The sequence below is a fragment of the Balaenoptera acutorostrata genome, chromosome 13 (assembly GCF_949987535.1).
Source record: "Balaenoptera acutorostrata chromosome 13, mBalAcu1.1, whole genome shotgun sequence".
In the NCBI taxonomy this organism is placed as follows: domain Eukaryota; kingdom Metazoa; phylum Chordata; class Mammalia; order Artiodactyla; family Balaenopteridae; genus Balaenoptera; species Balaenoptera acutorostrata.
Window position 1 is genome coordinate 57497129 of NC_080076.1, and position 27169 is coordinate 57524297.

The 27169-nt window shown below is 49.1% G+C and overlaps 1 protein-coding gene and 1 non-coding gene across 2 annotated transcripts in view; one reads left to right on the top strand and one right to left on the bottom strand.

Moving 5' to 3' along the window:
• The window catches only part of EMILIN2 (elastin microfibril interfacer 2), a 50332-nt gene extending 24089 nt beyond the window's left edge, over positions 1 to 26243 (top strand). Inside the window, exons 3-8 of the mRNA XM_057525960.1 lie at positions 80 to 255; positions 6470 to 8380; positions 21034 to 21420; positions 22767 to 22799; positions 23330 to 23458; positions 25215 to 26243. Coding sequence (XP_057381943.1) covers positions 80 to 255; positions 6470 to 8380; positions 21034 to 21420; positions 22767 to 22799; positions 23330 to 23458; positions 25215 to 25552 — 2974 coding nt within the window. The 3' untranslated portion in view covers positions 25553 to 26243. The remainder of the gene's footprint in view (positions 1 to 79; positions 256 to 6469; positions 8381 to 21033; positions 21421 to 22766; positions 22800 to 23329; positions 23459 to 25214) is intronic.
• LOC114239080 (U6 spliceosomal RNA) lies at positions 2544 to 2650 on the bottom strand. The gene has a single exon (XR_003624271.1). It is a non-coding gene; the product is annotated as a U6 spliceosomal RNA (small nuclear RNA).
• Positions 26244 to 27169: the final 926 nt, after the last annotated feature.

The following is a 27169-nucleotide window of genomic DNA, read 5'->3' on the forward strand; positions in this document are numbered from 1 at the left end:
CATTCGGGTTCAGCCAGGGGGGCCGGGGGTGTTTGCAACAGCAGCCAGTAAAGAGAGATGCCACCTTTTTCTTCGGCAGTTATCGTGTGAATGTCAGACCCAGATATGTCACCAGGTACAAGACGGTGACACAGTTGGAATGGAGGTGCTGCCCTGGCTTCAGGGGAGGAGACTGCCAAGAAGGTCCCAGGGACCCCGTGAAGACTCCCCGCCCCACACCCGCTCGGCCGAGAAACAGCGTGAAGAAAGCCACAGGTAACTTCTGACTTGTGCTCTGCTTTGCAGGCCGCCACTGCTCCTTCAAACTACAGGATTTATGAGTTACAGTGTCGAGCTTTCCAAGGTCTTCCCAAAACACGCATATATGCCTGCAGTAGACACATGGCACACAAATTTATTTGCAGAAGCAGTAGCGATCGGAAGACAGACTTTTAAAAAGTAAATTGCTTTGTTAGGGCCAACTGGTTGTGAAAGCCAAGGCCTTAGAGTGGGAGATGCTGCTGGTCTCAGCCTCGTGTGGCCTGAGGCACAGACAGAAGAGAGTCAAATGTAATGAGGTAATGATGCTTGGTTTGTTTTTACTTTACTTTTCATGTACAAGCTCCCATAAACCTGAATTTGAAGAAACTAAAATTGTTTCTTTTTCAAAAAAAAAATAGGTAAGTAGAATCATTCTCATTCTGTTTGGGGTGAGATATCTGCAAAGCTAAGCCCCAAGTTAGAAGTATCCAATGAGGCTGTTCTTAAATTTGCTTTTGATTTTTTTTTTAAGTGAAGTAGCACAAACTCAATGAATAGCTTAGAAAGCAATGATAATTTTCACCTTGGCTTTTAAGTGTAACACTAAGAAACTGACTTTTATGGATAAAAATATTTTGACATTTTATTCTACATCACTTTATCTTTCTTCTTTTTTAAAGTTCAGTGAGAAAAACCTAGATTTTCTTATGAGTTAAATGTTTAAGTCGTCTTTAAATGATTATATTTTCCCATGAGGTGTTTTCATTTTTTTTTTTTTTTTTTTTTGTCTGCATTGGGTCTTCGTTGTTGTGCGCGGGCTTTCTCTAGTTGTGGCGAGCGGGGGCTACTCTTTGTCGCAGGGCGCGGGCTTCTCATTGAGGTGGCTTCTCTTGTTGCAGAGCACGGGCTCTACACGCACGGGCTTCAGTAGTTGCGGCGTGCAGGCTCAGTAGCTGTGGTGCACGGGCTTAGTTGCTCCGCGGCATATGGGATCTTCCTGGACTAGGGCTTGAGCCTGTGTCCCCTGCATTGGCAGGTGGATTCTTGACCACTGTGCCACCAGGGAAGTCCTGTGTTTTCGGTTTTGAAACTAGTGGTGTTTCCCAATATTGTCCGTAAAACAGATTTAAAAATAATTTTTATTATAAAAGTAATGCATATCTATTACAGAATGTTTATAGGAAAAATATTTAAGTACACATAATCTCACCACCAAATGACAACTACTGTTAACATTTTACTATAGAGCACTATTCTCTTTTCTACTTCTGTGCATACATTTTGTTAAAGAAAAATTCATTCATTCATCCCACAAATATTTATTGAGCTTCTATATCTGCAGGCTCTATACTAGGTTCTTAGGAAAAGAGAAAATCAAAGCAGACACAGTCCCTGACCTCATGGAAGGCAGACACTAGACAAGTAGTGAGGGGGCGTGTTGGATCATAGTGGGCAGTTTATTTCTGTTTTGTTTAGTTTTACTTTTAATTTTATAAAAGTTTAAACATACATGTAGTTTAATGAGTTCAGTAGCTTTATAAGGACTATTAGGAAAAGCACTGATTCCCTTTCTCTCCCACTTTCCCTTCTCAGGGGTAATTACTTTAAACTCTTTAAAAATTAAAAAAAATTGAAGTATAGATTTACAATACTATATTAATTATAGGTGTACAACATAGTGATTCAATATTTTTATAGATTATACTTCATTTAAAGTTATTGCAGGGACTTCCCTGGCGGTCCAGTGGTTAAGACTTCGCCTTCCAATGTAGCGGGTGTGGGTTTGATCCCTGGTCCGGGAGCTAAGATCCCACATGCCTCAGGGCCAAAAAACCAACACATAAAACAGAAGCAATATTGTAACAAATTCAATAAAGACTTAAATTAAAAAAAAAAAAAGTTATTGCAAAATAATGGCTATATTTCCCCGTGTTGTCCTTGTTTCTTATTTATTTTTTACATAGTTTGTACCTCTTAATCCTCTACCTCTATCTTGCCCCTCCCCACTTCCTTCTCCCCACTGGTAACTACCAGTTTGTTCTCTGTATCTGTGAGTTTGTTTCTGTTTTGTTATATACATCTATTTGTTTTATTTTTTTAGATTCCACATATAAATGATAACACAGAGTATTTGTCTTTCTTTGTCTGACTTTTATTTCTCTAATCATAAAACCCTTCAGATCCACCCATATTGTTGCAAATGGCATTGTTTCATTCTTTTTTATGGCTGAGCAATATCCCATTGTGTACATATACCACATCTTCTTTATCCACTCATCTATCGATGGACACTTAGGTTGCTTAAAAATATGGAATGCTTCACAAATTTACCTGTCATCCTTGTGCAGGGACCATGCAAATCTTCTTTGTATCGTTCTAATTTTAGTAAATGTGCTGCTGAAGTGAGCACTGCTTTAAACTCTTTAGATGGTCTTTTGGAATTTACCTCCACACCCCTTGACTTCTCATTATGGAAGGTGAGGATTTAAGTCCCTTTCATCTAACATGGGGCTCCTATACTGCCATCCTTTCCATTCAGTTATACTGTGTTTTTATCTGTTCAGTATTTATTGGTTACATTGTAGTAGTTATATAATGTTTACAGCTGAGCTCTGTAGTGTACTATGAATATGCTGCCTTTCCTACACTGTTTTTGGATTTCTCTAGAGTTAATAAGTATGTTTTCCTTTGCTTGGTTTTCTATATTTTTATCCCTATTTCAACCCAGACTCTCCACTGGTTATCTACATGTCCCCTCGTTATGTTCAGACACATCGGTTTCATCTTCTTGAAGAAATCTCTCCTAGAGCCTTCTCACCTGCCCCACCTGGACTGGTCATCTGCTTGTCCTTGTTCACAGCTGCCACCCTGTGACCTTAACTGACTTCTCTCCCATCCGTTCCCTGCTTCCTGTACCCCCTGCTTGCTCTTTCTTAATGCATTCCCTTGTTTTGGTAGAGCACATCTTCTAGTAGTTTCATGAGAGGATTGCATGGGAGGTAAGCTTTTTGATATTCTGAAAATATTTTCAGAATATCAGGTTGGAAATAATTTTCCTTTAGAATTTTGAAAGCATCACTCAATTTTCTTCTAGTTTCCAAAAAGGAATGTTCCTACACTGTTGGTGGGAATGTAAATTGGTGCAGCCACTATGGAGAACAATATGGAGGTTCCTTAAAAAACTAAAAATTGAGTTACCACATGATCCAGCGATTACACTTTTGGGCATATATCCAGAGAAAACTATAATTTGAAAAGATACATGCACCCCAATGTGCATTGCAGCACTATTTACAATAGCCAAGACATGGAAGCAACCTAAGTGTCCATTGACAGGTGAATGGATAAAGAAGATGTGGTGTGTATATATACAATGGACTATTACTCAGCCATAAAAAGAATGAAATAATGCCATTTGCAGCAACATGGATGGATCTATAGATTATCATACTAAGTGAAGTAAGTCGGACAGAGACAAATATCATATGATATTACTTATATGTGGAATCTAAAAAAATGATACAAATAAACTTATTTGAAAAACAGAAAGAGACTCACAGACATAGAAAACAAACTTACAGTTACCAAAGAGGAAAACTGCGGGGGAGGGATAAATTGGGAATTTGGGATTAATATATACACACTACTATATATAAAATAGATAAACAACAAGGACCTACTACATAGCACATGGAACTATACTCAATATTTTGTAATAACCTATGTGGGAAAAGAACCTGAAAAAGAATATATATACATATATATATATATATATATATATATATATATATATATCTGAATCACTTTGCTGTACACCTGAAACTAACACAACATTGTAAATCAACTGTACTTCAATTAAAAAATATTTTTCTTCTAGTTTCCAATGCACTGTGAAAAAGTCCAAAACCATTCTGATTCCCAATTTTTTATATGTGACTTGGTTGGGGTTTGTTTTGCTTGTTTTTTTTGTTTTTTTTTTTTTTTTTTGCCATTTTAGTGGGATTTCAGAAGAGAATGAAAGGAAGTGCTTATCCTCAATCCACTATCATTATAATGAACATACTGTTTTTGGAACTTATTTTTCAACTTAATGAAAAAACACCCATGTCATTAAATATACTACAATATCATCTCATGGCTTCATAGAGTGTGATTGTTTGGACATAATCCTGTACCGTTGGTCACTTAGACTGTTTGCAATTTTTCATTATTATAGATAGTATTTGAATAAGTATTTTTTCCCTGTTAAATTTTTGGATTCATCCTTATTATTTACTAGAATAAATTTCTAGAAGTGTAATTGCAGAGTCAAAAGGATTCTGAGTATTTTGATACATTCGCCAAATTATCCTTCCAAAAAGCTGTAGCAATTCTTATATCCCAGTAGTATATGAAAAAAACATCTGCTTACATCCTGATCTTCCCCCGCTTCTCCGGCCCTTTGAAAAGAATTTCTTTTGCTCAGAACAGCATTTCATTTGTACATGATTCAATGAATTTTATTTCTGGTGTCCTGAGATAGAATACATTTTTCAGTATGGAAAACAAGGTGTTCTTTCTAGTTTTCTCCTTGGGAATTTAGACATCTGAATTCCAGTCTTGGTTTTAACACTATGTCGATTTTAATGAATAATAACTGTTGATATGATCGTCTGCAAAAGTTTAGAGGAGGAAAAAACAATGAACATTAAGCTCAAATATCGACAGCATTCTAAATTTACTTCCAGTGTTTGTCAGTGTACATTAATACATTTTATTTCATTGTAATCTATGTTGTGTGTGACTTTTTCCACTTTACACGATAGGTCTCAGTATCGTCTGTAGGCTTGTCGATGGTATTCTAGTATTCCTTGTATTCTGTGTTCAAGGGCGTGGTTTGCCACTTATTCTCCTAGTGCCTCAGATTTAAAAAAAATAAATTTATTTATTTATTTTTGGCTGCGTTGGGTCTTCATTGCTGTGTGTGGGCTTTCTCTAGTTGCGGTGCGCGGGCTTCTCATTGCAGTGGCTTCTCTTGTTACAGAGCATGGACTCTGGGCACGTGAGCTTCAGTAGTTGTGGCACACGGGCTCAGCAGTTGTGGCTCGCAGGCTCTGGAGCACAGGCTCAGTAGTTGTGGCGTACGGGCTTAGCTTCTCTGCAGCATGTGGGATCTTCCCGGACCAGGGCTCGAACCTGTGTTCCCTGCATTGGCAGGCAGATTCTTAACCACTGCACCACCAGGGAAGTCCAGTGCCTCAGATTCTGATAACCTGCTTTTTGTTTAATTTATCTCTCTCTCTGTACGTTAGTTTATTTTCATTTTATGACTCATCACAATTATTTTATAATAATTTTTTTCTTTTGGACTGTTTCCTTGCAGGGTACATTTCTTAAAGTACGATTATCAAAAATTGAATGTTTGGGGAATTCCTTGGCGGTCCAGTGGTTAGGACTCTGTGCTTCCAATGCACAGGGCACGGGTTGGATCCCTGGTCCCGGAACTAGGATCCAGCAAGCCACGTGGGGCTTGGCCAAAAAAAATTCAATGTTTGTATTCTTTGACTTAGTGACTCTCACTACTTAGGGCCATGTAGCTCTGTTGTTGGGAGATGCCAGTAGACTCTGTTGCTTTATCTCTCATTTGCTGTTAGTTTCCCCAGCTGCATGACAGCACTGAACAATGTCTATGAGAGTCTTAGCACAGGGATGCTATTAAAAGTAAGCAAACATTTAGGGGTTGCTTGGAGGGTAACTTGTTGCTCGTGTGATATCATACCACCCAACTGCTAATGGGTGGATCTCAAGTGGGTTCTTGTGGTTTTACAGAATGCAGTCGGGGTGTGCGTGCAGTTACTAATGTGGGAATGATGTGTGTTCATATGATAACACAAATAAAGAATATCTCCCTTCAGGGTGAAAGAGGCCGTTGAGTATCTATTATGTGCCATGTAAATATCCTCTTAACAACCCAAGAGGGAAGATAGTACCTCTTCTTCATAGATGAGGGGATTATAGTTCACAGAAGTGAGTTAACCTGCTCGAGGGCAGACTGTAAACAGCAGAGCCAGAATGCCCCTGGAGGTCTATTTTACTTAAAGCCCATAGTCTTTTCTACTCTAGCACAATAATTACCTGCAGTGAGAAGGGAGCTGTAAGTGAATCCCATGAATACCCTGTTTATTGTCTTTGCAGAAACTGGGTAAAGGTAGAAAATGTTAAGTCATGTCCAACTCTTTCTTTGTAACAGACAATGAACCAAGCCGAGTCTCAGAGCCTGAGAAGACTTTGTCACCAACTCCTGCAGCAGAACTAAGTCGGACCGTAGATCTAAAACAGGGGCCCCTAGAACTTCAGGAAAAGAAAATCCAGGTGCTTGAGGAGAAGGTTCTCCGACTCACAAGGACAGTTCTTGATCTCCAGTCTTCCATTGCTGGAGTGAATGAAAACCTCAAACACTCCATTCAGGATGATGCCAGCAAAATGCTGGCATCGTGGCTCAGTAACCTGCACCCCCAGCCAGTGCCTGACAGCGCCGTTGGTGGAGAACCAGAAACGGTCCAGCTTCCTGGTGTCCTCAACAATAAGGAGTCTGGCATGAAGGACATCAAGTCTGAATTGGCTGAAGTCAAGGATGCTCTGAAGACCAAGAGTAGCAAGCTGGAAGAGCTGGATGGGAAAGTGAAGGGCTATGAAGGGCAGCTCAAACAGCTCCAGGAGGCGGCCCAGGGCCCTACGGTCACCATGACGACCAATGAGCTCTACCAAGCGTATGTCGATAGTCAGATTGATGCCCTGAGAGAGGAGCTCATGGAGGGAATGGACAGGAAGCTGGCTGATCTGAAGAACTCGTGTGAGTATAAGCTCATTGGTCTCCAGCAGCACTGTGATGACTATGGGAGCAGCTACCTGGGAGTGATCGAGCTTATAGGAGAGAAGGAAACCAACCTGAGAAAAGAAATCAGTGACCTTCGAGCCCGGGTCCAAGACCCTTCGACCAGGGCAAATTGCTGTGACGGTGCCAAGCATGGTGACTTTGGGCAACAGATCAAGATGTTAGACCAGAAAATTGAAAGAGTTGCTGAAGCGACCAGAATGCTGAACGGACGACTAGACAATGAGTTTGACCGCCTCGTAGTTCCAGAGCCGGATGTGGACTTTGATGCCAGATGGAATGAACTGGATGCAAGGATCAACGTGACAGAGAAGAACGCGGAGGAACACTGCTTTTATATTGAAGAAACCCTCCGGGGGACCATCAGTGGGGAGGTAGATGACTTGAAGCAGCTTCTTGATCAGAAAATCCAGTCTCTGGAGGAGCGGCTGGGGAGCGCTCTCCTGGCGATGGCCAACGGCTCGGAGGCAGAACTTGCTCCCCCAGCGTCAGCCCCGCCTGGTGGGTCGGGGGCTGGGAACGAGCAGGTCTTGGTGGAGTTAAACCACCTGAAGGGCAAAGTGCAAGTGGTGGAGGATATGTGCCTACAGAACTTCCAGGGAGAGCCTCGTGGGAGAGAAGATACTTTGCGAAAAGGAGACGACTCCTCAGCAGGTGACCCTTTGAGCCTTTTGAAATCTCTAAATGACACAATGCATAGGAAGTTTCAAGAAACCGAGCGTAGCATCCAGAGACTTCAACAGGATTTTAGTTTTCTTTATTCTCAACTAAACCGCACAGAAGACCACGTGAGTCATCTTCATAATGAGCTGAGCAGTGGTAGAGAAGGTATAAAGGCTGCAGGACGTGGGTCTTCTAAGGGGGGTGAGCCCCTCCCGTCTCCCCCGGCCGCCTCGCTGCATTGCTGCGACCAGCTGGAGGAGAGGTGGCAGCGGCTGCAGGGCCAGGTCCTCGCCGAGCTGGACACTTGTAAGGAGAAGACACACGGGGTCCAGAGGGGGGTCTCCGTGGTGGAGGACAGGTTGTCTCATATGGAGAAAACCTGCAGCAAACTGGACTCCATCTCAGGAAGTCTTCAGAAAATCAAGGAAGGGCTCAACAAGCATGTCAGCAGCCTCTGGAGTTGTGTCAGGCAGATGAACGGGACGCTCCAGACACATTCCAGAGACATCTCTGGCCTGAAGAATTCAGTCCAGCAGTTCTATAGCCATGTTTTCCAGATTTCTACTGACTTGCAAGATCTGATCAGATTTCGACCATCGGCAAGTAAGTGGACCTTTACAATTCCATTTCTTATAATTGTTTGCAACACATATTATGCTAGATTTGGGATGGTTTGTGGAATTAACTACATCACTGCTAACCAAAGTGTGCTTCATAGATGGGGGCCAGTTTGTGAATCGTTTGGTGCTGGGTAAAATTAAGGCAAATACCAACAGTGAGAGAAAGTATTTAGAAACTTTTAACGTAATTTGACATCACCGTAGCATTCAAGCACACGATCTGTGCATTTTGCAAATTATCAGCCAACAGCAAATTGAAAAATGCAAAAGGAAAACTGGTCCTTCCCCACAGGTAGGTGGTAGAAGGTTGATCTATACTATCATGTCTGTGAGCTTAGAGTCGGGGTCAGATTTGTGGCATAGCAGCTTGGGGCGGTGGATATGTTGTCTTGTTTTCTACTCAGGGAGTCTCCTGTGTGTGTATCCATTCACCTCTGTGTGAGCATCACTTCTGTTTGCTGGTGTCGTTAGAATCTCTGTCATTATCATGACCGAGCATCCTCGTTGAGCATCCTCTTGTTCCCTAAAATCTAGGGCCTACATGATGGCAGGTAGAATGCGTTGTATTCCTTTCCAAAGACAGAGACAGGACTGTGGACAAAAGCACTTTAGGGGCAGTAACTGTTTAAAGCCCCATAGTCTCCAGAACAAGGACGCTCATAAGTTGCACTTAGGGCAACGCTGGCTGCACATGACACACTCGACAGATGTTTGTTGAATGAATGAATGAATTGAATGAATGAATGGTCCCTTAATAGTATTGGGTGATATATTCAAGTTAATTTCTGTTGTTTGGGGGTTCAGCACATCATCCCTGAAGGATAGAGCATGCCTTGTACCTGGATTCAGTAGCCTCAGTACTGAGCCAGCCTTTTCTAATGGACGCGGGAGGGATGAGCGGGGAGCTCATATTTATTGAGCGCTTTTTATTTGAATCAGCACTGGCCTAGTCCCCTCAGGGATGTGTTCCAAGGTCGCACAGCTGGGAAGCGGTGGAGGTGGGGTGAGGACCCCAGGCGCTGTCCTCCAGGCCTGCACACATCTCCCCTATGTCTCCCAGAGATGAACGCACACTTACTGGGTCCACGAGGAGTTGGGGAGGGCCAGCCATGTGCCCGAAAGGACCCCACTTCCTGACCAATCCTGTCTTCTTTGTTGGCCTTTATCACATTTCCACCTTGCTCAGCTCCAGGTGACAAAGGCCCTTACCTGTTGATGCAAGTTCCTGGCCTGGTGTGAGCTTATAGAATTTTAGGATCGGGTCCCAGCTGAGACTTACAGCCTGAGAAGGGGAGGCTGGAGCAGGAGAAGCAGACGAGCCCTGGCCTGGCCGGGGAGAGCCAGGGCCTGGTCCCCAGGAGGCGGGAGGGTCCCAGGTGGTAGGTGGGAAGTGCTTTGAACCTTCCCAGAGATAAGGAGTTTGTAGATAAGGAATTACCCAGGCAGTCCCGATATTTATAACCCTCCCCCTCCCCTCCCCCCAGGCCCATGCAGCTCCCCTATCTCTGGAATGTTGGGTAAAGGTCACAGGACTATGTGTGTACATAGAATGATTGTCCCTCATGGTGACAGTTCTGTCTGGACTGTGCTTTATAACAACAGATTGAACCAGATATTTCCAGTTGATTTGCAGCTCCCAGGCAGCGTGGGAAGCTGTGTTAACTCCTTCACGCTTGGCTGTGAAAGGAGGGGTCGGGGGTGAGTGCCTTTAAAGAGAATGTGGCTTCTAAAAGATGATCCTTTTGGAATGAATTCATTGTTGTGAGTGTAGAAAGCATGGATTTCCAAGAATTTCATTGATTGAAAAGAGACAAACAGGCAGAGTCTATCCATCCTTGCGGTGCATCCAGGTCTAGGAGAACCTGAGCCTGAGAGGTCTGTGGGTGAATCTGGAGTTCAGGTCACATGGACCAAATAAGAGTCAACAGTACAGGGGCTTCCCTGGTGGCGCAGTGGTTAAGAATCTGCCTGCCAGTGCGGGGGACACAGGTTCAAGCCCCAGTCCTGGAAGATCCCAAATGCCGCACCACAACTACTGAGCCTGTGCTCTAGAGCCCGCGAGCCACAACTACTGAGCCCACGTGCCTAGAGCCCATGCTCTGCAACAAGAGAAGCCACCACAATGAGAAGCCCGTGCACCGCAACAAAGAGTAGACCCCACTCGCCGCAACTAGAGAAAGCCCGGGCGCAGCAATGAAGACCCAACACAGCCAAAAAAGAAAAAAAAAAAGAGTCAACAGTACATTTATTGAGCACCTACTATGTGCAGGGCTCTGTGAGGGGTGCAGAGGTGAGTAGCACGACCCTCACCCTCCAGGCGTTTTCAGTCACGGGGGTAACGACATGCACCCGTCTGCAGAGAGGATGAATGAGGTGGTGTGTCAAGGCCCAGTGAGTGGTGTCAGGGTTTATCCTTTTAGTTCATTGGATCTTACTGAACCCGTACTTTGTGGGAGTAATGAGCTATGTCTGTGGAGTATGTGGATGTGTGACAGTGTGTGTGACAGTGACATTCTGAGGGGAAACAGGCAGACAGAGATGGTCACGGGCACAGGCACATGGCCACTGTGGAAGTCAGGGAGGGCTTCTCGGAGGAGGGAGCCTTCAAGGATGAGGAGGTTGAGAGTTCAGAGGCTGGTGGGGTGAAGGGTGAGGTGGAGTGATGAGAGAAGCTTCTGGAAGGAGGCGTTACTGGAGCTCATACTGAGGGGTGGGTAGGGTTCAGCAAAGCAGGAGGGGAGGACATACCTGCTGAGGAGTTGTGTGAATGGGCCCGTTATTTACTGCTGTGTGACAGCCTACCCCAAATCTTGGTGGCTTAAAACAGCAAAGCTCTATCGTTTTCCATTATTCTGCGGGTCAGGAAACTGGCTTGGCCATTCTTCTGCTCCATTTGGTGTCAGCGTGAGTCACTCGCTCAGCTGCAGTCAGGGGGCTGGTGGGCCCAGCTGGGCTGGAAGGTCCAGGCAGACGGGTCATGTGTCCGGTGCCTCAGGGGTCCCTCCGCAGGGCCATCCTCTGTCTCTTCGTGTGGCTGACTTGGGCCTCCTCACAGCAGGTGGTCTCGGGTAGTCAGACTTATCACATGGTGAAAGCGGAAGCCTCTTCCAGGCGAGGCCCGGAGCTGGCATGGTGTCCCTTCTGCCGCATTCCATTGGTCAAGGCAAGGTGATGCGGCTGGTGGGCGACGGGAGAGAGGGAATATTAACGATAGTCGTCATCTCTCCCACTGCGAGCCAAGGTCCAGAGCTGAGAATGCAGGATGTAGCCACCAGAAGCCACGTTGCTGGGCCAGGGACTCACACTCTGCTCTTTCTACTGCCCTGTTCACAGACCCCATTCTTTTCTTTAGAAGCACCCGGAGGGGGCGGAACTACCCACGAGGCAGCCGGGGGAGCAGAAGGGGCTTCAGCTGGCGCTCAGATAGATCCAAGTCTCTTTGTTACCTGCCACCCCCCCACATCGTTGGTGCAGATGTTCTTCCCTGGGGTTTAAAAGAGATTCTTGAGATTTTTTGAAAATTAATTTTTATTGGAGTAGAGTTGATTTACAATGTTGTGTTAGTTTCTGCTGTACAGCAAAGTGAATCAGTTATACATATACACATATCCACTCTTTTTTAGATTCTTTTCCATATAGGTCATTACAGAGTATTGAATAGAATTCCCTGTGCTATACGGTAGGTTCTTATTACTTATCTATTTTATTTTATATACAGTAGTGTGTATGTGTCAATCCCAATCTCCCAATTTATCCCTCTGATTCTTGAGATTATATACAAATGTTTGGTTACTTTTTTGGACGAAAGGCCCGTGCCTGTCATCTAGGACTCAGAGGACTGCCTAACTTCTTCTTCTTTTTTTTTTTTTTGGTTAATTAATTAATTAATGTATTTATTTTTGGCTGCTTTGGTTCTTCGTTGCTGTGTGCAGCTTTCTCTAGTTGTGGCGAGCAGGGGCTACTCTTTGCTGCGGCGCATGGGCTTCTCATTGTGGTGGCTTCTCTTGTTGCAGAGCATGGGCTCTAGGCACGTGGGCTTCAGTAGTTGCGTCATGCGGGCTCAGTAGTCGTGGCACACGGGCTTAGTTGCTCCGTGGCATGTGGGATCTTCCCACACCAGGGCTCGAACCCGTGTCCCCTGCATTGGCAGGCAGATTCTTAACCACTGCACCACCAGGGAAGCCCAGCACTGCCTAACTTCTAAAAGGTGAAGAACCACTGTATTTTCATGACTGTCTCACCTTACGCTCTGTGACGTGGGTGTGACACCCCTCTCCTGGGCCCCATATGCCCCACCCCTTCATTTATATAGTCATTCATTCAACAGATACTTACTGAGTCATGTCCTAGGGCTGGCGTTTCAGCCCTGAGGGACCTTACACTCTAGTGCGTAAGACACATAATGCACAGCCCAGCAAATGAAGATCTGATTTCAGCTGGCGATCAGTGTGTGGGGAAAGACCCAACAGAGAAGGTGATAGAGGATGGGGGACTTTGTATTTTAGATCAGAGGTCGGGGAGGGTTGCTTAGTGGAGATGACATTTGAGCAGAGACATGAATAAGACGAGGGAGCGAGCCCTGCAGAGATCTGTGTTCCCGGCAGAGGGAAAAGCATGTTCAAAGGCCCTGAGGCAGGAATGTGTTTTTCCTGATTGAGGACTCAGAATGCCAGTTTGATCAGGTCTGTGAGCAAGGGGGAAAGTCATAGGCAGTGAGGTCAGGGAGTAGGAATCAGATGAGGTGGGATTTTATAGGCTGTGATAACGGATTTGGATTTTAAGTATCATGAGAAACTCTTGGAGAATTTAGAGCCAGGAAGTGATTATTATTTCCCAGGTTTGCAATCCCAGCTACTCTACACATTCTTTGTGACTTTGGGCAAGTTATTTATCTACTTAATGCCTCACTTTCTACACCTGTTAATTGGAGAGAATCATGATAACAATAATACCTCAAAAAGTTAGTATGAGGATTAATATACCTAACTAGTGGAGTATTAAATAGTGCCTGGCACTTGGTAATCCCTCAATAAATACCAGCTGTGATGGTGACCCTCTGTCCCCCGTGGTGGATGTTCATTCTGCTCCTGGGTGAACTTCTCTCTTTCTCTTCCTACCAGCCCCTGGGCCTGCAGCCTCAGAGGAGTGAGAGCAGGCTTGTCTACACCGCAGACATGGGATGAGAGCCCTGGGTGTGGGGCTCCTGGCTGCTCTGTCAAATGTTTCTAGAAAGCCAGAGGGTTTTGTTTTTTTCCTTCTTTCCCTTTCCTTTTCTTCTTTTCTAAATTGGGAGTCAGGTAGAAAGTGTAAAAAGCCTAGAAATCTCCCCTTCCTAGCATTCAGGATTCATGTTCAAATAAATTAGCTTCTGAAGGGCAAGGAGATGGGGAAGTCCTTTGTTCTTCTGTGGATGTGGCCCTAGGCTTTGGCCTTCTGTGCCCGGTCCCACGGGCTCCTGTTTTCAGTGTTGGTTCTTCACACCATCTCCCCAGCACCCTGTCCCTTTCCTTTAGCTGCAACTTGTCCCCAAGTTGACTGAAACTGTCGGGTAGGGGTCGCTCTGTCGCTGGCAGCTCCAGGGTCTGCCCCCAGCGTGGCTGAAAGCCAGAATCTGCTTTCTGCCGGGGCCCTGGGACCAGACTGTGACGTTTCTGCTGTTCCCCTTCCAGTTGGGACATAAGGGCAGTTCCCGTTGCTGAGAAACCTGGGGCTCCCACCCGAGCCGAGATGGGGCAGAGGAATAGTCTGCGCGTCAGGGAAGCTCTCCTCCTCTGCGTCACAGTTCCAAGAAGGGCCATGCCTGCCGGACGTTGCAGCACTGTTTCAGCACACGCCAGTGACAGCGGCACTGCTTCCTCTTTCTAATCCGCCACCTCTTTCTCCTGCAAATGTCTTAGGGCAATTTCTCATAAATACTTCTTTTCTCTCTTCTTTTAAATTTTAATTTTGTTGGAGTATAGTTGATTTACAATGTTGTGTTAGTTTCAGGTGTACCGCAACTTGGTGGTATCTTGTCACAGCAGGGAAGCGGGGTGATCAGTTATACATATACATATATTCATTCTTTTTTTTAGATTCTTTTCTCATATAGGTGATCCCAGAATACTGAGTAGAGTTCCCTGTGCTATACAGTAGGTCCTTGTTGGTTATCTATCATATACAGTAGTGTGTGTGTGTTCATCCCAAGCTCCTGATTTATCCCTCTCCCCCTGACATTTCCCCTTTGGTAACCATAAGTCTGTTTTTGATATCTGTAAGTCTGATTCTGTTTCGTAAATAAGTTCATTTGTTTCATTTTTACAAAATTTGATTCCACATATAAGTGATAGCATATGATATATGTCTTTGACTTACTTCACTTAGTATGATAATCTCTAGGTCCATCCATGTTATTGCAAATGGCATTATTTCATTCTTTTTTATGGCTGAATAGTATTCCATTGTACGTATGTACCACATCATCTTTATCCATTCCTCTGTCGATGGACATTTAGGTTGCTTCCATGTCTTGGCTATTGTAAATAGTGCTGCAGTGAACATTGGGGTGCATGTATCCTTTCAGATGATGGTTTTCTCCAGATAGATGCCCAGGAGTGGGATTGCTGGATCATATGGTAGTTCTATTTTTAGTTTTGAATTATATTAATAACGTTTCATTCCGGGGTATTACAGACTTAAGAATCCCATCTTTATCCAGTTGCTTAGCCTAAGCTGCGCCGTAAGAATGAAAAAGCACAGATTTTTTCAAATAAGTATTTAACTGTAAAGCATGGCCAGGGGAAGTGTGGCCTGATGCCAGTGTTATGACGGTTTTGGCCCTCAACTTGAAATTGGCTGAGTTTGGGGCCAGTGTAGGTCCAAGATATTATGATGGAGTAAGTCAGAGTTTTATAAATACATAAAGGCTAAACAAACTGCCCACACTCAGACCACACCAACTCCGGACGATACCTGCCCTTTTGCCCTGTGAGCATCTGGTTGTTGTAAAGCTCTTGAGTTGGTGAAAGTTGCAGCTGCTTTTCTCCATCTTAACGTTGACTTTAGAACTGCCATGTTCCGGGAGGGCTCCCCCACAGCTGCGTGCAGAATCCTCTGTGAGCTTTACAAAAATAAGGACTCTGGGCTCACTCGGGAGATTCCTGCTCAGCAGGGATGAGGTCAGATCCAGGAATTTATATTAAATTTGTAATTAAAACAAAGAACCCCCTAGCTCTGGTCCCAGAAGTGGAAGGCAGGCCCCCTCAGAGCCGGCACCGGGGCTGCCGTGCCCAGAAAGAAGAGGAGCGGGGGCGGGAGGGCGGTGAGGAGAGAGGATAAAATCCCGGACTTGACCCAGCGCCACCCACACAAGCTCCACCGTGACGTGCGCGTCCATGAGGGACTCTGCTTCGCTGTTGATGTGTCTCCTTAGGCCTTGACTACTGCAGCTTTATAGTGAGTCTGAAAATCAGGTAGATCCTCTCTCTGCATTTCCATATACAACTTAGAATCAGCTTGTGAATTTCTACCAAAAAAAAATCCCGCAGTGATGCTGATGCTTGGGGCGGCCTCTCTGGGATTCAGTGACATCGAATGACTCTCGGTCCCGAATGAGCTGCCCTTGACGTTTGCACAGTGTTTTACAGTCGGGGACGCGCCCCTGCACCCATCACTTCATCTGATTGGCACCGATTCCGCCGGCTTGTCAGGAGGCTTTGCCGGTTTAGCCCGAGTGACGGCTGAGCTGATAACTCAGGAGGTTTCTGTGGCTTTCCTTCAGCCACACCACCAACAAGACGCTAACGTCCAAGGCCCATGTCTGTCCCTGCATCCCTGCTCTGTGACAAGATACCACCAAGTTGCCAGGCACAGCCACGGGGCCGGAACTTTGGCGATTTAGCTGCCACTCTGCAGGGTTCTCTGGCGGCTGCAGGAGAAGCCAGACCACCCAGGCTCCTGACAGCGGAGGAAGGCATGTCAGTCTCGTGGACTCTTGGGGATTTCCTTAGGCAGGTCTTTGTCTTAGCAAAGTTGAAATTGGGTTTTAATAAGAACTTTAATGGAGACGGAGTGGCCTTTCCTACATGGTGTCAGGTCCATCCTTGGTAAGGCTGTGGCCCTGCCCATCCCACGCACAGTGGCACAAGGCCACACTGTGGCATCAGGACCAGCGCCTTGGGGCAAGTTCTGGAACAAAAGCAAGCGCACGTGTGGCTGATCATTCCTCCTCATTCCTCGCACGTGAAACACGGGCAGCAACACTTGGCTTTTATGAGGAACTCAGTACAAATGGTCACTCTCTGGATTAGAAACATATGTTCGCTTTGGAAAGACATTGACTGCCAGAGTTATCTTTCCAGAATGAGCAAGATGCCGTCCAGTCTTTGTTACAACCACGTAATAAATGTGTGCATTAGAAACACCACGTGATGCGCTGGGCTGAGCCTGTGCTGGGGGCCAGGGCTGGGGAGCAGTCTTGGAGCCGGGGCAGCTTTCTCGTGACCGTCTTTGCTGTGATGTGAGTGGTGTTTTGGAGTCGCCTGTCCTGTGCAGTGTGCTGGATGGACTCCCCACGGAGATTGGTGGAGGATATTTGGCCCAAGCAGGTTGTTCATTTGTTTCCCTCTACCTTCCACTTGCTATGACAAGCCTGGGTGTTGAGGGAGTGGTGAATGTAAGAGAGAACCATCACTGACTCTAGGCACTGGCATTGCCCTTATAGGACCCCAGAATGATTATCGTTGGCAAAATGAGGGCGCCTAATTGAATGGTTGGCAGGAGTGAGGGTGCAGCCCATGGTACCTGCTGTACTTCCAGCCTTCCCTCATTCACCAAATACTTAGATGTCTCAATGTCACGTGCCAGGCCCTGGGGATAAAAGATCATTAAAATGTGTCAAATGCTCATCAGCCAGCAAGAAAGGAGAGATGTGAAAAACTGAAAAGACCCCTTAGAGGCCAGAGTGGTTCATGGTTCGGAGGCAGGATGTTCAAGCCCTACAGATTCATGACGGCTTCACGAGGAGGGGGTGTCTGAACCAGGACTGCAGGGAGAGGTTTGTTTCAGTGAGGGCACCTGAAGAGGCACTTTAGGGAGTGCGAACAGCAAAGCACAAAGGCAGGGACGCTCAGATGAGAGCCGGGCCCTAGTGGGGGTACTGAAGGTGGCAGGAGGCGATGGGGCAGGGGGTGGGGACACGGATGACGGGGGAGATTCTGTTGGATTTTATGAGCAGTGGAGGACAACCGGAGATTTCTGAGCAGGGAAGATGGCTAGGACGCGTTCTAAGAGCATTCTGAGAAAGGTGTGGAGGAAGGACCCAAAGGACGATTCAAAATTAGAATCAGCTGGACTTAGCCCAGATCGGGGCGTGTGTGATAAGCGAGAGCACCTGGACTAGGTGATGGGGCAAGCGACAGACAGGGGGGCTTCAGAGAAAGAGGGCTGGTTTGAAGGGTTTGGGGTGGATAGGTACGAAAATGAGGACCCGGTTGAGGGGCTTGTACTTGGCTATTTTTAGGTGCTTTGTCAACTGTAATTCATTGAGGGTTGTAGGACTGAGGAAAAGTACTTGTTTTTAAATTTTGGGTGGAGACACATAAACGTGGGCTAAAGGGAAGGAGCTGGTGGGGTGGAAGGAAAGAGACGGAGGAGAGAGGGGTGATGCTGGAGGAGCATCTCCAGCAGAGAAGGGAGGTGGGGCTAAGGCAGGAGCCTGCGCCCCTGGGAGGGAGGCCAGCTTGTGAGCCTGGAAACAGCGTGAGGAGGGAGGGGGAGACAGACAAGGAGGGACCTGAGCTTGGACTGGAGGGTAAAGAGTTTAGAGACAGGCCCTGGGTGTCTTCCATAATTATGTCTTATAAAAATGAAATAGTTCTGAGAAGTTTATAATGAAAACCAGCTTTCCTGTCCCCTTTTCCCTGTTACCCTTCTCACCCCAGAGGTGGCCACGTGCCACTCTTTCAGCTGTTTTCTCCTCCTGATGTTTACCATCAATTTATTAGCTTTAGATATCTCTATATGGGTATTACTTGACATTATATATATTACTTATCAGCTGTAGACATTAGCCTATGTATTAGGCTCTCTCGTGTCTCCCCCTGCTTCCCCTCCTCCCAGCTCCCAGTGGAGTTATGCCACAAAAATCAAGTCAGTATTTATGCTATGAGGAGCTAAACAGCTCAATAATGGCCAAATATGATCATGCTGCTTTTTGTTTTGCTTTTCTCTGAATTAGTAGTAGTGCTGCATTATTATTTGCTAGATTTTACATATCTGTTTTGGATTCTTCTCACCCTCTGATACCCTCTCAATACCATAAAAATTACCAGATCATTTGTCAGTTCCATTTTTTAAATTAGTGACCTCCCTCCGGGAGCTCTCTTCCTGACCCAGTCTGGACTGCTTATTCTCTGGACTTGCTCTAAAGCTTTCAATCTGAAACTTCCTTCACTACCATCCTAGAAATTTCTTGACCCTCTCTCCTGTCTTAGACCCTTTTCTTTACTCTGCATTTCTTTCTTTCATGGTTTACTCCCTTGTTTCAGTGGAGTACCTTTTCCAATAGCTTTCTAAGAAAGGGTGCTCGACAGTTTTGCTTGTTTGTCTTTAAATAGTGCATGCCTGGAAATGTCTTTATTCTAGTTTCACAACTGGCAGATATTTTAGCTTGGTATAGAATTCAAGGTTAGCAATGATATTTCCTCAGAATTTGAAGGTGTTCTTTTGTCTTCTGGTTTCCAGTACTGTTGAGAAGGCTGATGATGCCCTTCTGAGTTGAGGTCACTTTTTCGTTTTCCCCTGACAGTTTGTGTGGTCTTCTCTTTATCCTCAGTGTTCTGAATATGCTTTGGTTTGGGTCTTTCATTCAATAATTGTGCTGGGATCTTAGTTCTGAGAAATTGTGTATTTGAGTTTCTCCTTACTACCTCATCATCCCTATACCCGTTTTTCTGATCTTTCTTTTTGGGAAAGACTTCTGGGTTGGAAAGTCTAATTTTCCTATGGTTTCTCTCCTATTGTCCATTATTTTCTCTTCCTGGTCTACCTTCTGAAAGAGCACCTTGATTTTATCTACCAACTGTTTCATTGAATTTTCTTATTTTTGGCAAGTATATTTTTAATCAGCAAAGACTCATCTTTATTCTCTGGTTAGGCCTCTCAATACCAATCTGTTCTTATACTTTGGATGCAGTGTCTTCTGTTTCTGAGATTATTACTTTTTTTGTTTGTTTTTGTTTAAAGCAGGCACAGCGTTTATTAGAAGCACAGTACGTGTGGGAGAGCACGCAATGAAGCGGTTTATTTAGGACAGAAGCTAAAGTTACACACTTGGAGAAGCCTGTGGGCATCCTCGCTAGTGAGGAGCACGCCTTATTACATGTTTATTTTCTTGTATTATCTCTTTAAAGTTCCTTTTTGTTCGTTGGTTTCCTTTCTCACTCTTGTCCTTCACTGTGGCTCGTGGTGTCCCCATGTCGGGAATTGCTCTGCCTCAGTTTCTATGCCCAACCCAACTCTTCCCACCAGAGTCCTGAAGAGAATTAAGGCCTGATGCCTTTCCATTGTATGGTGTGAATGAACTTATCTTCAGTGCATCTAGAATGGTATTAGTTCTGTACCATCCATGGGGGAAATTAGAAAGTGATCACTTCATTCAAATCATCATTTTCCTTAGGGATTAATCCTCTCATGGAGTGTACTGGGTGGGAAAGGCTATTTGAGAAATAGTCTCCCTTTGGGGCTGGAGGTGGGCTAGCAAACTGTGAGTGGAGAGGGGGAACATGGGTTCGATCTGCTATAATTACCTTTGTGAGTTTTAAAACAAAACTAGACAGTGGGGCACAATGCAGTTACTGATTTTGCTTGGTCATAATTTTGTAGCCATGGAAGCTGGGCCATTGCAGGCATAATACAGATTGAGGAGGTGGGTGGGGTTTGGCTTTTGAGGATGGTATTGTGACCAGTCCTGGTTATTTTTAGCTGTCTTACAGGCCTTAGGAAGGGCTTCCTGGAAGGTAGTTCCAGGAATGTATTCATAGGAGGAAAGGGTGGCAGCTTCCTGCTTGTGTCACAGCGCCATCCCAAGAGGGCAGGGAAATGTGAATCAGGACTTTTCTGCAGTGGAAATTCCCTCAGTTGGTGATCTTAAGGCTGTGGTGAGAGGTGGGAGGGCACTGCCACTCCTTTGGGAACTGTGCCTGCTGCAGAGGCAGCCCGAGCTCCCTGACACCTGCCTGGGTCCCGTGATGTCTGCACCCAGCAGGCCCTCGACTTGTGAGGCTGTCCACAGTGACCGCGAGACTGGCTTGTTTGAGAGAATGCAAGGCCGTGGGTGGCAGCAAGCAGGCAGATACCCCTGTGGTATCACCATGCAGTGAAATCGGGGAGTTTTGGGTGCTGTTTTGGAGTGTGACCATCATGAAGAAAGAGGGTGAAGATCCCCCTCCCCTGGGCAGGGGGTCCAGGCAGGCTGTCCCCACTCTGTGGTGGCTGCTCTTGTGTTTGCTGGTGGGCCCAGCCCAAGGGACCCCGCGGAGGCCACAGGCCAGCCCCCCAAGCACACACGTGCGGAGTCTCACAGAGGGGCCTGTGGTCGAGCAGTCAAGTCTGAGGTTTTGAACCCTGTGTATTTCTTTCCACTTTCCAAATGCTCAGCGGAGGAGCCCTCAGCAGCACCCCAGCCTCTGCCCCAAGGGAAGGTCCCGCACCTGGCAGAGGCCCCCACCAAGCCACCTGCTCCAGCGCTGACCCCTCCACCGCCGTCCAGTGCTCCCCCGCCGCCCAAGGACCCTGGACAGCAGCCGTACACAGGCCAGCAGCCTGTCTTGCCCAAGAGACGCCCCCGGCCACTGCCCCCGCTGCTGCGGCCCGGCTGGACGGGGCTGCCCTTCGTGCCTGGCTCCACCGGGGTCATTATGGAGACTGGAGAGGCCGGGCCCCCGGGCAGGATGGGCATGTCGGGGCGAGGACTGCCCCGGGGCGTGGACGGCCAGACTGGGCAGGGGCCCATCCCCAGGGCCGAAGGCTACGCGGGAGCACCAGGTAAGGGTCCCCCGCTGCTGGGCCATCTGAGCTACAGAAGGTGAGGATGCACAGAGGGGGCAGCCCCAGGAGGCTGCTGCAGGGTCTCTGCGGGTCATGAGTGCAGCCTTCAGGGTACAAGGTCCAAAACTTGGCTCTCCAAAGGTTCTGTGGTACCCTGGGGATAGTACCTCATACTTAGAAATAGATTTGTGCCGTGGGCTGTAATACCTGGACCACCCAGGCAGCTCCTTGCTCTCCCTAGCAGGAAGTGTACTGGGGAAACCAAGAGGATACTGGGAGCTTGCGTAGCCACAAAGATGAGCACACATCAAAGTGGGTAGGCTGGAAGGTTCTGGCTCCAACCCTAGCTATGTCATTGCAAAGCTTAGCTCTGTCAACAGCAAAGGGAGGATACTAATAGGACTTCAGAGAGTTATTGTGAGGATGGAGAAAAGCCTAGGTCAGTGCTTGGCCAGTTAAGTGCTTCATGTGAGTCGGAAGGTCAGCACCGTGGTGGTGAAGGAGGTGTTGGTGGTAGAGGAGGTGAAGTCAGGTAAAGGCAGGAGGGAGAAGAAAAAGGGAGCGAGCATTTATGGGACACCCACTGCATGCCAGGGACTGAACTAGGTGCTGGATCTACAGCTTTCCCCACAGCACTGTGAAGTTGATATTCTACTGATAGATGAGGAAACTGAGGCTCTGTGCTATGACATATAAACACATGATGCTGCTTGGGGTAGATCACGTCAGCTGTCACAGGATAGTACCAACCAGTTGCCTCAGAGTTAAACCAAGCTGACAGTTGGAGGCACTCAGCCACGGGCACGGACAGCCTGCCTGAATGAAGCACCGTGGCTGCTGGGGAGGTGAGGTCACTGCCCTTCCTCCTCAGCCACCCCAAGCTCCAGTGATCACAGCTCTCAGGCAGGTGTGGTGCCTTTTCTAAGATGACAGTTTTCCTTTTGTTAGTTCCACGTATCCTGGATGCTTATATTCTTTTGGGCAATTTGTTCATTTGTATGTCTGTCCTTCCTTCCACGCATCCATATGACAAACACTGCATCCAGTCTCCCTGGGGGCAAAGCTAGTGAACAGTCCCTGCTCCTGGAGGGCAAGCGTGGGAGTGGACATGTCAGTCTTGTAGCCTGCTCGCTGGCTTGGGCCCCAAGGCTCCAGTCCATCTTCTTCCTATTCCCCCAGCCAGTTCGTCCTCAGGGCCGTCTTCTCTGTGCAGGCAGCTGGGAGTGGGTGCTCTTACTGTCTACTTACACAGTGTGAGAAACAGGCAGAAAAGGAGAGGCTCAGGAAAATGAAGTGCGCTGTTTGTTAGGGCTTTGACACTGCATCTGCGTTTTGTTTTTCAGGGTACCCCAAGTCACCGCCTGTAGCCTCCCCAGGTACGTTAGCCAGGACGGGAGGCCGAGGCGGGCGGTCCTGGGCAGCCCCCGTTTCCCGCCCCCCCCCACCACCCCCACCGCGGGTCCCGTCTCTTCCCTCTGGGCCGTTGGCACGGGTGCAGCGCTCCCCGGCTCACTTGCTCGCGTGCACACGAACACGCACCGCCCCCACCCCCGCCGCATGGCATCACGCATGCGCAAAGCTCCCGCCTCGCATGTGCACGCGCGCAGCCTCACAGCTCTCATCACAGAAGCGCTCACACAGAAGCACCTTGTGGGGCCTTGGCGCCCGCACCCCAGACATCATGCACAAGGCCCACGCATGCGCGAAGCCTCCCATCTCACGCAGCGTCCAACGCAGTCCACGCATGCGCACTCCCAGCAACTGCCTGCCACCCTAACAAGGGCACTGTCGGGCCCAGGATGTGAGGATTTGAGGCGAAATGCAAGGCCCAGGCTGCCCCTCGGGACGGCGCGCAGGCCTCGGCTCGGGCGGGGCCTGACTGCAGGCGCATCCTCTCTCCGCCCAGGGGTCCCGGCGCCGTCTCTGGTGTCCTTCTCCGCGGGGCTCACCCGGAAGCCTTTCCCCAGCGATGCGGGCGTCGTCCTCTTTAACAAAGTGCTGGTGAACGACGGGGACGTGTACGACCCCAGCACCGGTGAGTCCGCCCACACACACACACACACACACACACACACGGCCGCTCGGGAGGACTCTCCCAGCTGGGAGGCTGTGAGGAAGGTCCCTCCCAGCTGCCACGACAGGTGCGCCCACGCCGCTGCCTGCAGGATCCCTGGTTTCTGAGCCCCAAGTGGGTCAGCAGCAGCGCCGGGCGCCTGCTCTGGGGCAGAATTGCTCGCCCTGCCGGGGGTTCGGTCCACGTGGTCCCCAGCCCCCGAGGACAGCGGGGACGAGAGGCCACCCCGGTGCCTGGGCTGCTGTCCTCGGGGCCGCGGGCATCTCACCTGCGGGAGGAGAGCCAGGACCCCCTGGTCCGCCGCTGTCCCCCCGCCCACGGGCACTAGCGGACCGGGGTGTCGCGTGTGCGCGGTGGCCGGGGCTCTGCGTGGCCCCTGGGAGGGAATCGGCTCTCTGCGGGCAGAGATGTGAGTTGCCGCCCTGGCCCCGGGTCTCAGGACCGCGGGGCCTCGGGTTTTAGCGAGCATCAGAGTGAATGAACTGCAGAGCGTGTAAAAACGGGGCTCCTGGCCTCCCGGCCCATGGGCGTGAAGCTCGGCATCACACTCTGTTTTTAACGGGCTTGGAGGCGGGGGTGTGAGAAGGCTGCTTCGCTTTGTGCTCAAGTCGGGCTTCCCCCGGGGCCCTCACTCCACGCCGACAGGCCAGGTGCTCTCGGCACACAGGGACCGTGACCTACATTTCTCTCCTGTTCCCAGGATGCCCAGAACCATTCTCTCCAGCGGGGCTTCAGTAAAGGGAGTTCTGCGTGACCCTGAGCAGACGCTGGCCATGTGCCCGGAGTGCTGGGGCCCGTCTGTCCCCAGGCTCTAAATTACTAAGTAGAGCTGGGCGGCCTGGCACGTTTCAGGGCAGGTTGAAGACTCAGGCCCCTTAGATGCCTTCTCAGCTCTCAGCCCGTGGTCAGTGGTCCATGTCCGGCCCCCTCCCCGGGAGCCCTTGGGCAGTGGCCACTCCTGCCAGCACTGGGTCTGGCTGTGGGCCCACGTGCCGCTGCTCTGCAAATGGGCAACATCTGCGAACCTCATCCCCCCCACCTCCAACCAGCCCTTCCCCTGCCTCCCCAGCCCCAGAGCGTGTGTCTAAATACCAGCTCGCTTCTGGCTGCACGTGGATGCCACCTGGGTACTGGTCCAGCAGGGAGCCTGGCTCTTCCAGCGGAGGAGGGCTGGCTGTGGCTGCACCTCTGGCTCAGTGTCTCTTCTTCCTGCGTTAATGACCGACCTTGTGGGGATTTTTTGGTCCTGCCTCCCCAGAAGGCAGCTAAGGTGTTTTGTGGATATCGTGCCCGTGAGGTCGATTCTAAGTTGGCCTCGAGGTGCTTTCAGTGACAGAGAAAACTCCCCAGAGGCAGCCAGGATTGGCGCGGCCGCTTCCTACCGATAAAACCTGGGTGAGGGGGTACAGGCCAGTGTGCGCAGTAAAGTGCCAGTTTTCCCTCAGGCTGCTGCTGGGTCTGCAGTGAGGACCAGGTCAGTGCGAGAGCAGTGTGGGCCAAGGGGACTGTCACTGTCGTTGGGTGGGTTTAGTATAGAGGGGCTGCGCCCCTGAGTGGGCCTGCCTCCCGTGGGGAGGCTGAGCAGGACTTTTGAGCCCAAACCCAGGCCACCCAGGGCAAACCCAGAGGCTGGTCTGCCTTCATCCCGGCTGTCAGCTTGTCGCAGAAGGCTGTGATGGTGTCACGTGAACACCGGTGTCTGCTTTCCTCCTCCCAGGGGTCTTCACAGCTCCGTACGACGGGCGCTACCTGATCACGGCCACGCTCACCCCCGAGAGGGACACGTACGTGGAAGCCGTCCTTTCGGTCGCCAACGCCAGCGTGGCACAGCTGCACACGGCCGGCTACAAGAGAGAATTCCTGGAATACCACCGGCCCCAGGGGGCTCTGCACACTTGTGGGGGCCCGGGGGCATTCCACCTTATCGTGCACTTGAAGGCAGGGGACGGCGTCAACATCGTGGTGACCGGGGGCAGGTTGGCTCACACGGACTTTGACGAAATGTACTCCACGTTTAGTGGGGTTTTCTTATATCCTTTCCTGTCCCACCTCTGAGGTGGCCGGGCAAGGGAAGGGGTAGGAGTTGTAGGAACTCGGCAGCTTTAATGTATTCAGCGTGTGTGTAACTGGAACACTGGTCTAGTTTCCTGCGGACACCCCACCACCTCCCCCAGGTAAAGGCCACGCCTGGCTGCCAAGGCAGCGAGGAGTAAACCACGGGCTAACGTGGCCACGGCGCCTACGAGTCGGAAGCGCCCCTGCCTGCACACGGGCTCCTCCCCCTGCGTCTCCCAGCTCCCACCTCTGGCTCTGCCGTGGCCTGAGCTCTCTCCGGGTGGCCTGTGCTGGGCCTACAGGGTGCTGACCGCAGAGGCTCCAACTGCTGCCCGGTGGGATCACGCTGCTGCTGGAGGAGGACAAGCCGCTGAGCGGAGGCAGAACTGGCACCAGCGGCCAGGCTTTACTGGAGCAGAGCTGTCGCCAGCTGCTTCTGTCTTCACTTACCCTGCATGCGGGAGAAGAGTTTAAACACTGAAGTGGCACGTGCCACCACAGACCTAGGGTGGGCAGTGGGCTGTCCCAGGTTTGGCTCGCCACCCCCCTCCCTCCCCCACCCCCGCCCCGGGTTTGCCTGGCTGAGAGGGACACAGGAGAGACTGTCATGTGGCTTGTTGGGCTCCTTGAATGACATGTACGACTTAAGTGCAAAGACAGGGAGTGTCAATAAAGATGTAAAACACTTCCAGTTAAGTCTGGTGCCTTCTGGATTGAGAGTTGCTGCTGAAAAGCAAACTACAGTAAATGACTTTAATGGCTGCAGAAAGTAAGCTTGAGTAAATTCATCTCAACCATGCATCTGTTATCCCTCAGCATCCACGCCGTGCACTTGGGGGTGGTTCTTGGCTTGTAAAGACCGACTAGATGTGCTTGGAGGTCAGAGTCCCCATGTGAGCCCCACAGCTGAAAACGGGGCTCCTCCAGGGGGTGCTGAACATTCACATTGAACCCACAGCTGCCCAGCTCACAGCAGATGCAGCTATAAGGACTCCTGAGCTCCCAGGCAACAAGAGGCCCAAAACAAAACCGACCACACTGAACACCGAGGTCATCTGAGGAAAGCAGGACTCTCCCCGTGGAGAGCATGCTCTGTTCCCAGGAAGCCCAGGCCCCTCACTCCTCTACCAGCAGGACAGCAAACCCTTAGCTCCGCGTGGTCTTTGCTAATCAGGTTGGTAAAACCTGTTGGCCAACCAAGTGCCACTGCGGGGAGGCATGTCCCCCAGAGCCCTAGGGAAAGATGTGGACAATAGAAACAAGCTTCCTTGGCCGACATCAAGCCACCAAGGTACTCTTAGGCTGTAAGAATGCTTTTTCCAGGACTGCTTGCAAATGAGAGCCCAGGGCAGCCGGTGGACAGAGAAAGAGGCCTTCTTCCTCACCCCCTCCACCAGCTGGGGCGAAGGGGCCAAGAACGGAAGGCGGGGCCTCTGTCCGGGGCATGGGGGTGGGGCAGCACACTTGCCCCGTTTCTGCAGCTGGGGGACTGGCTAGCCGTGGCTTCCTAGAAATGACTCATGGGAAAAACCCCACTGCAGTGGAGCATTTTCAGGAAAACCCAGTGGGCACATGCTTCTGCCCTCTCCACCTCACACCCCATTTAGAGACCTTACC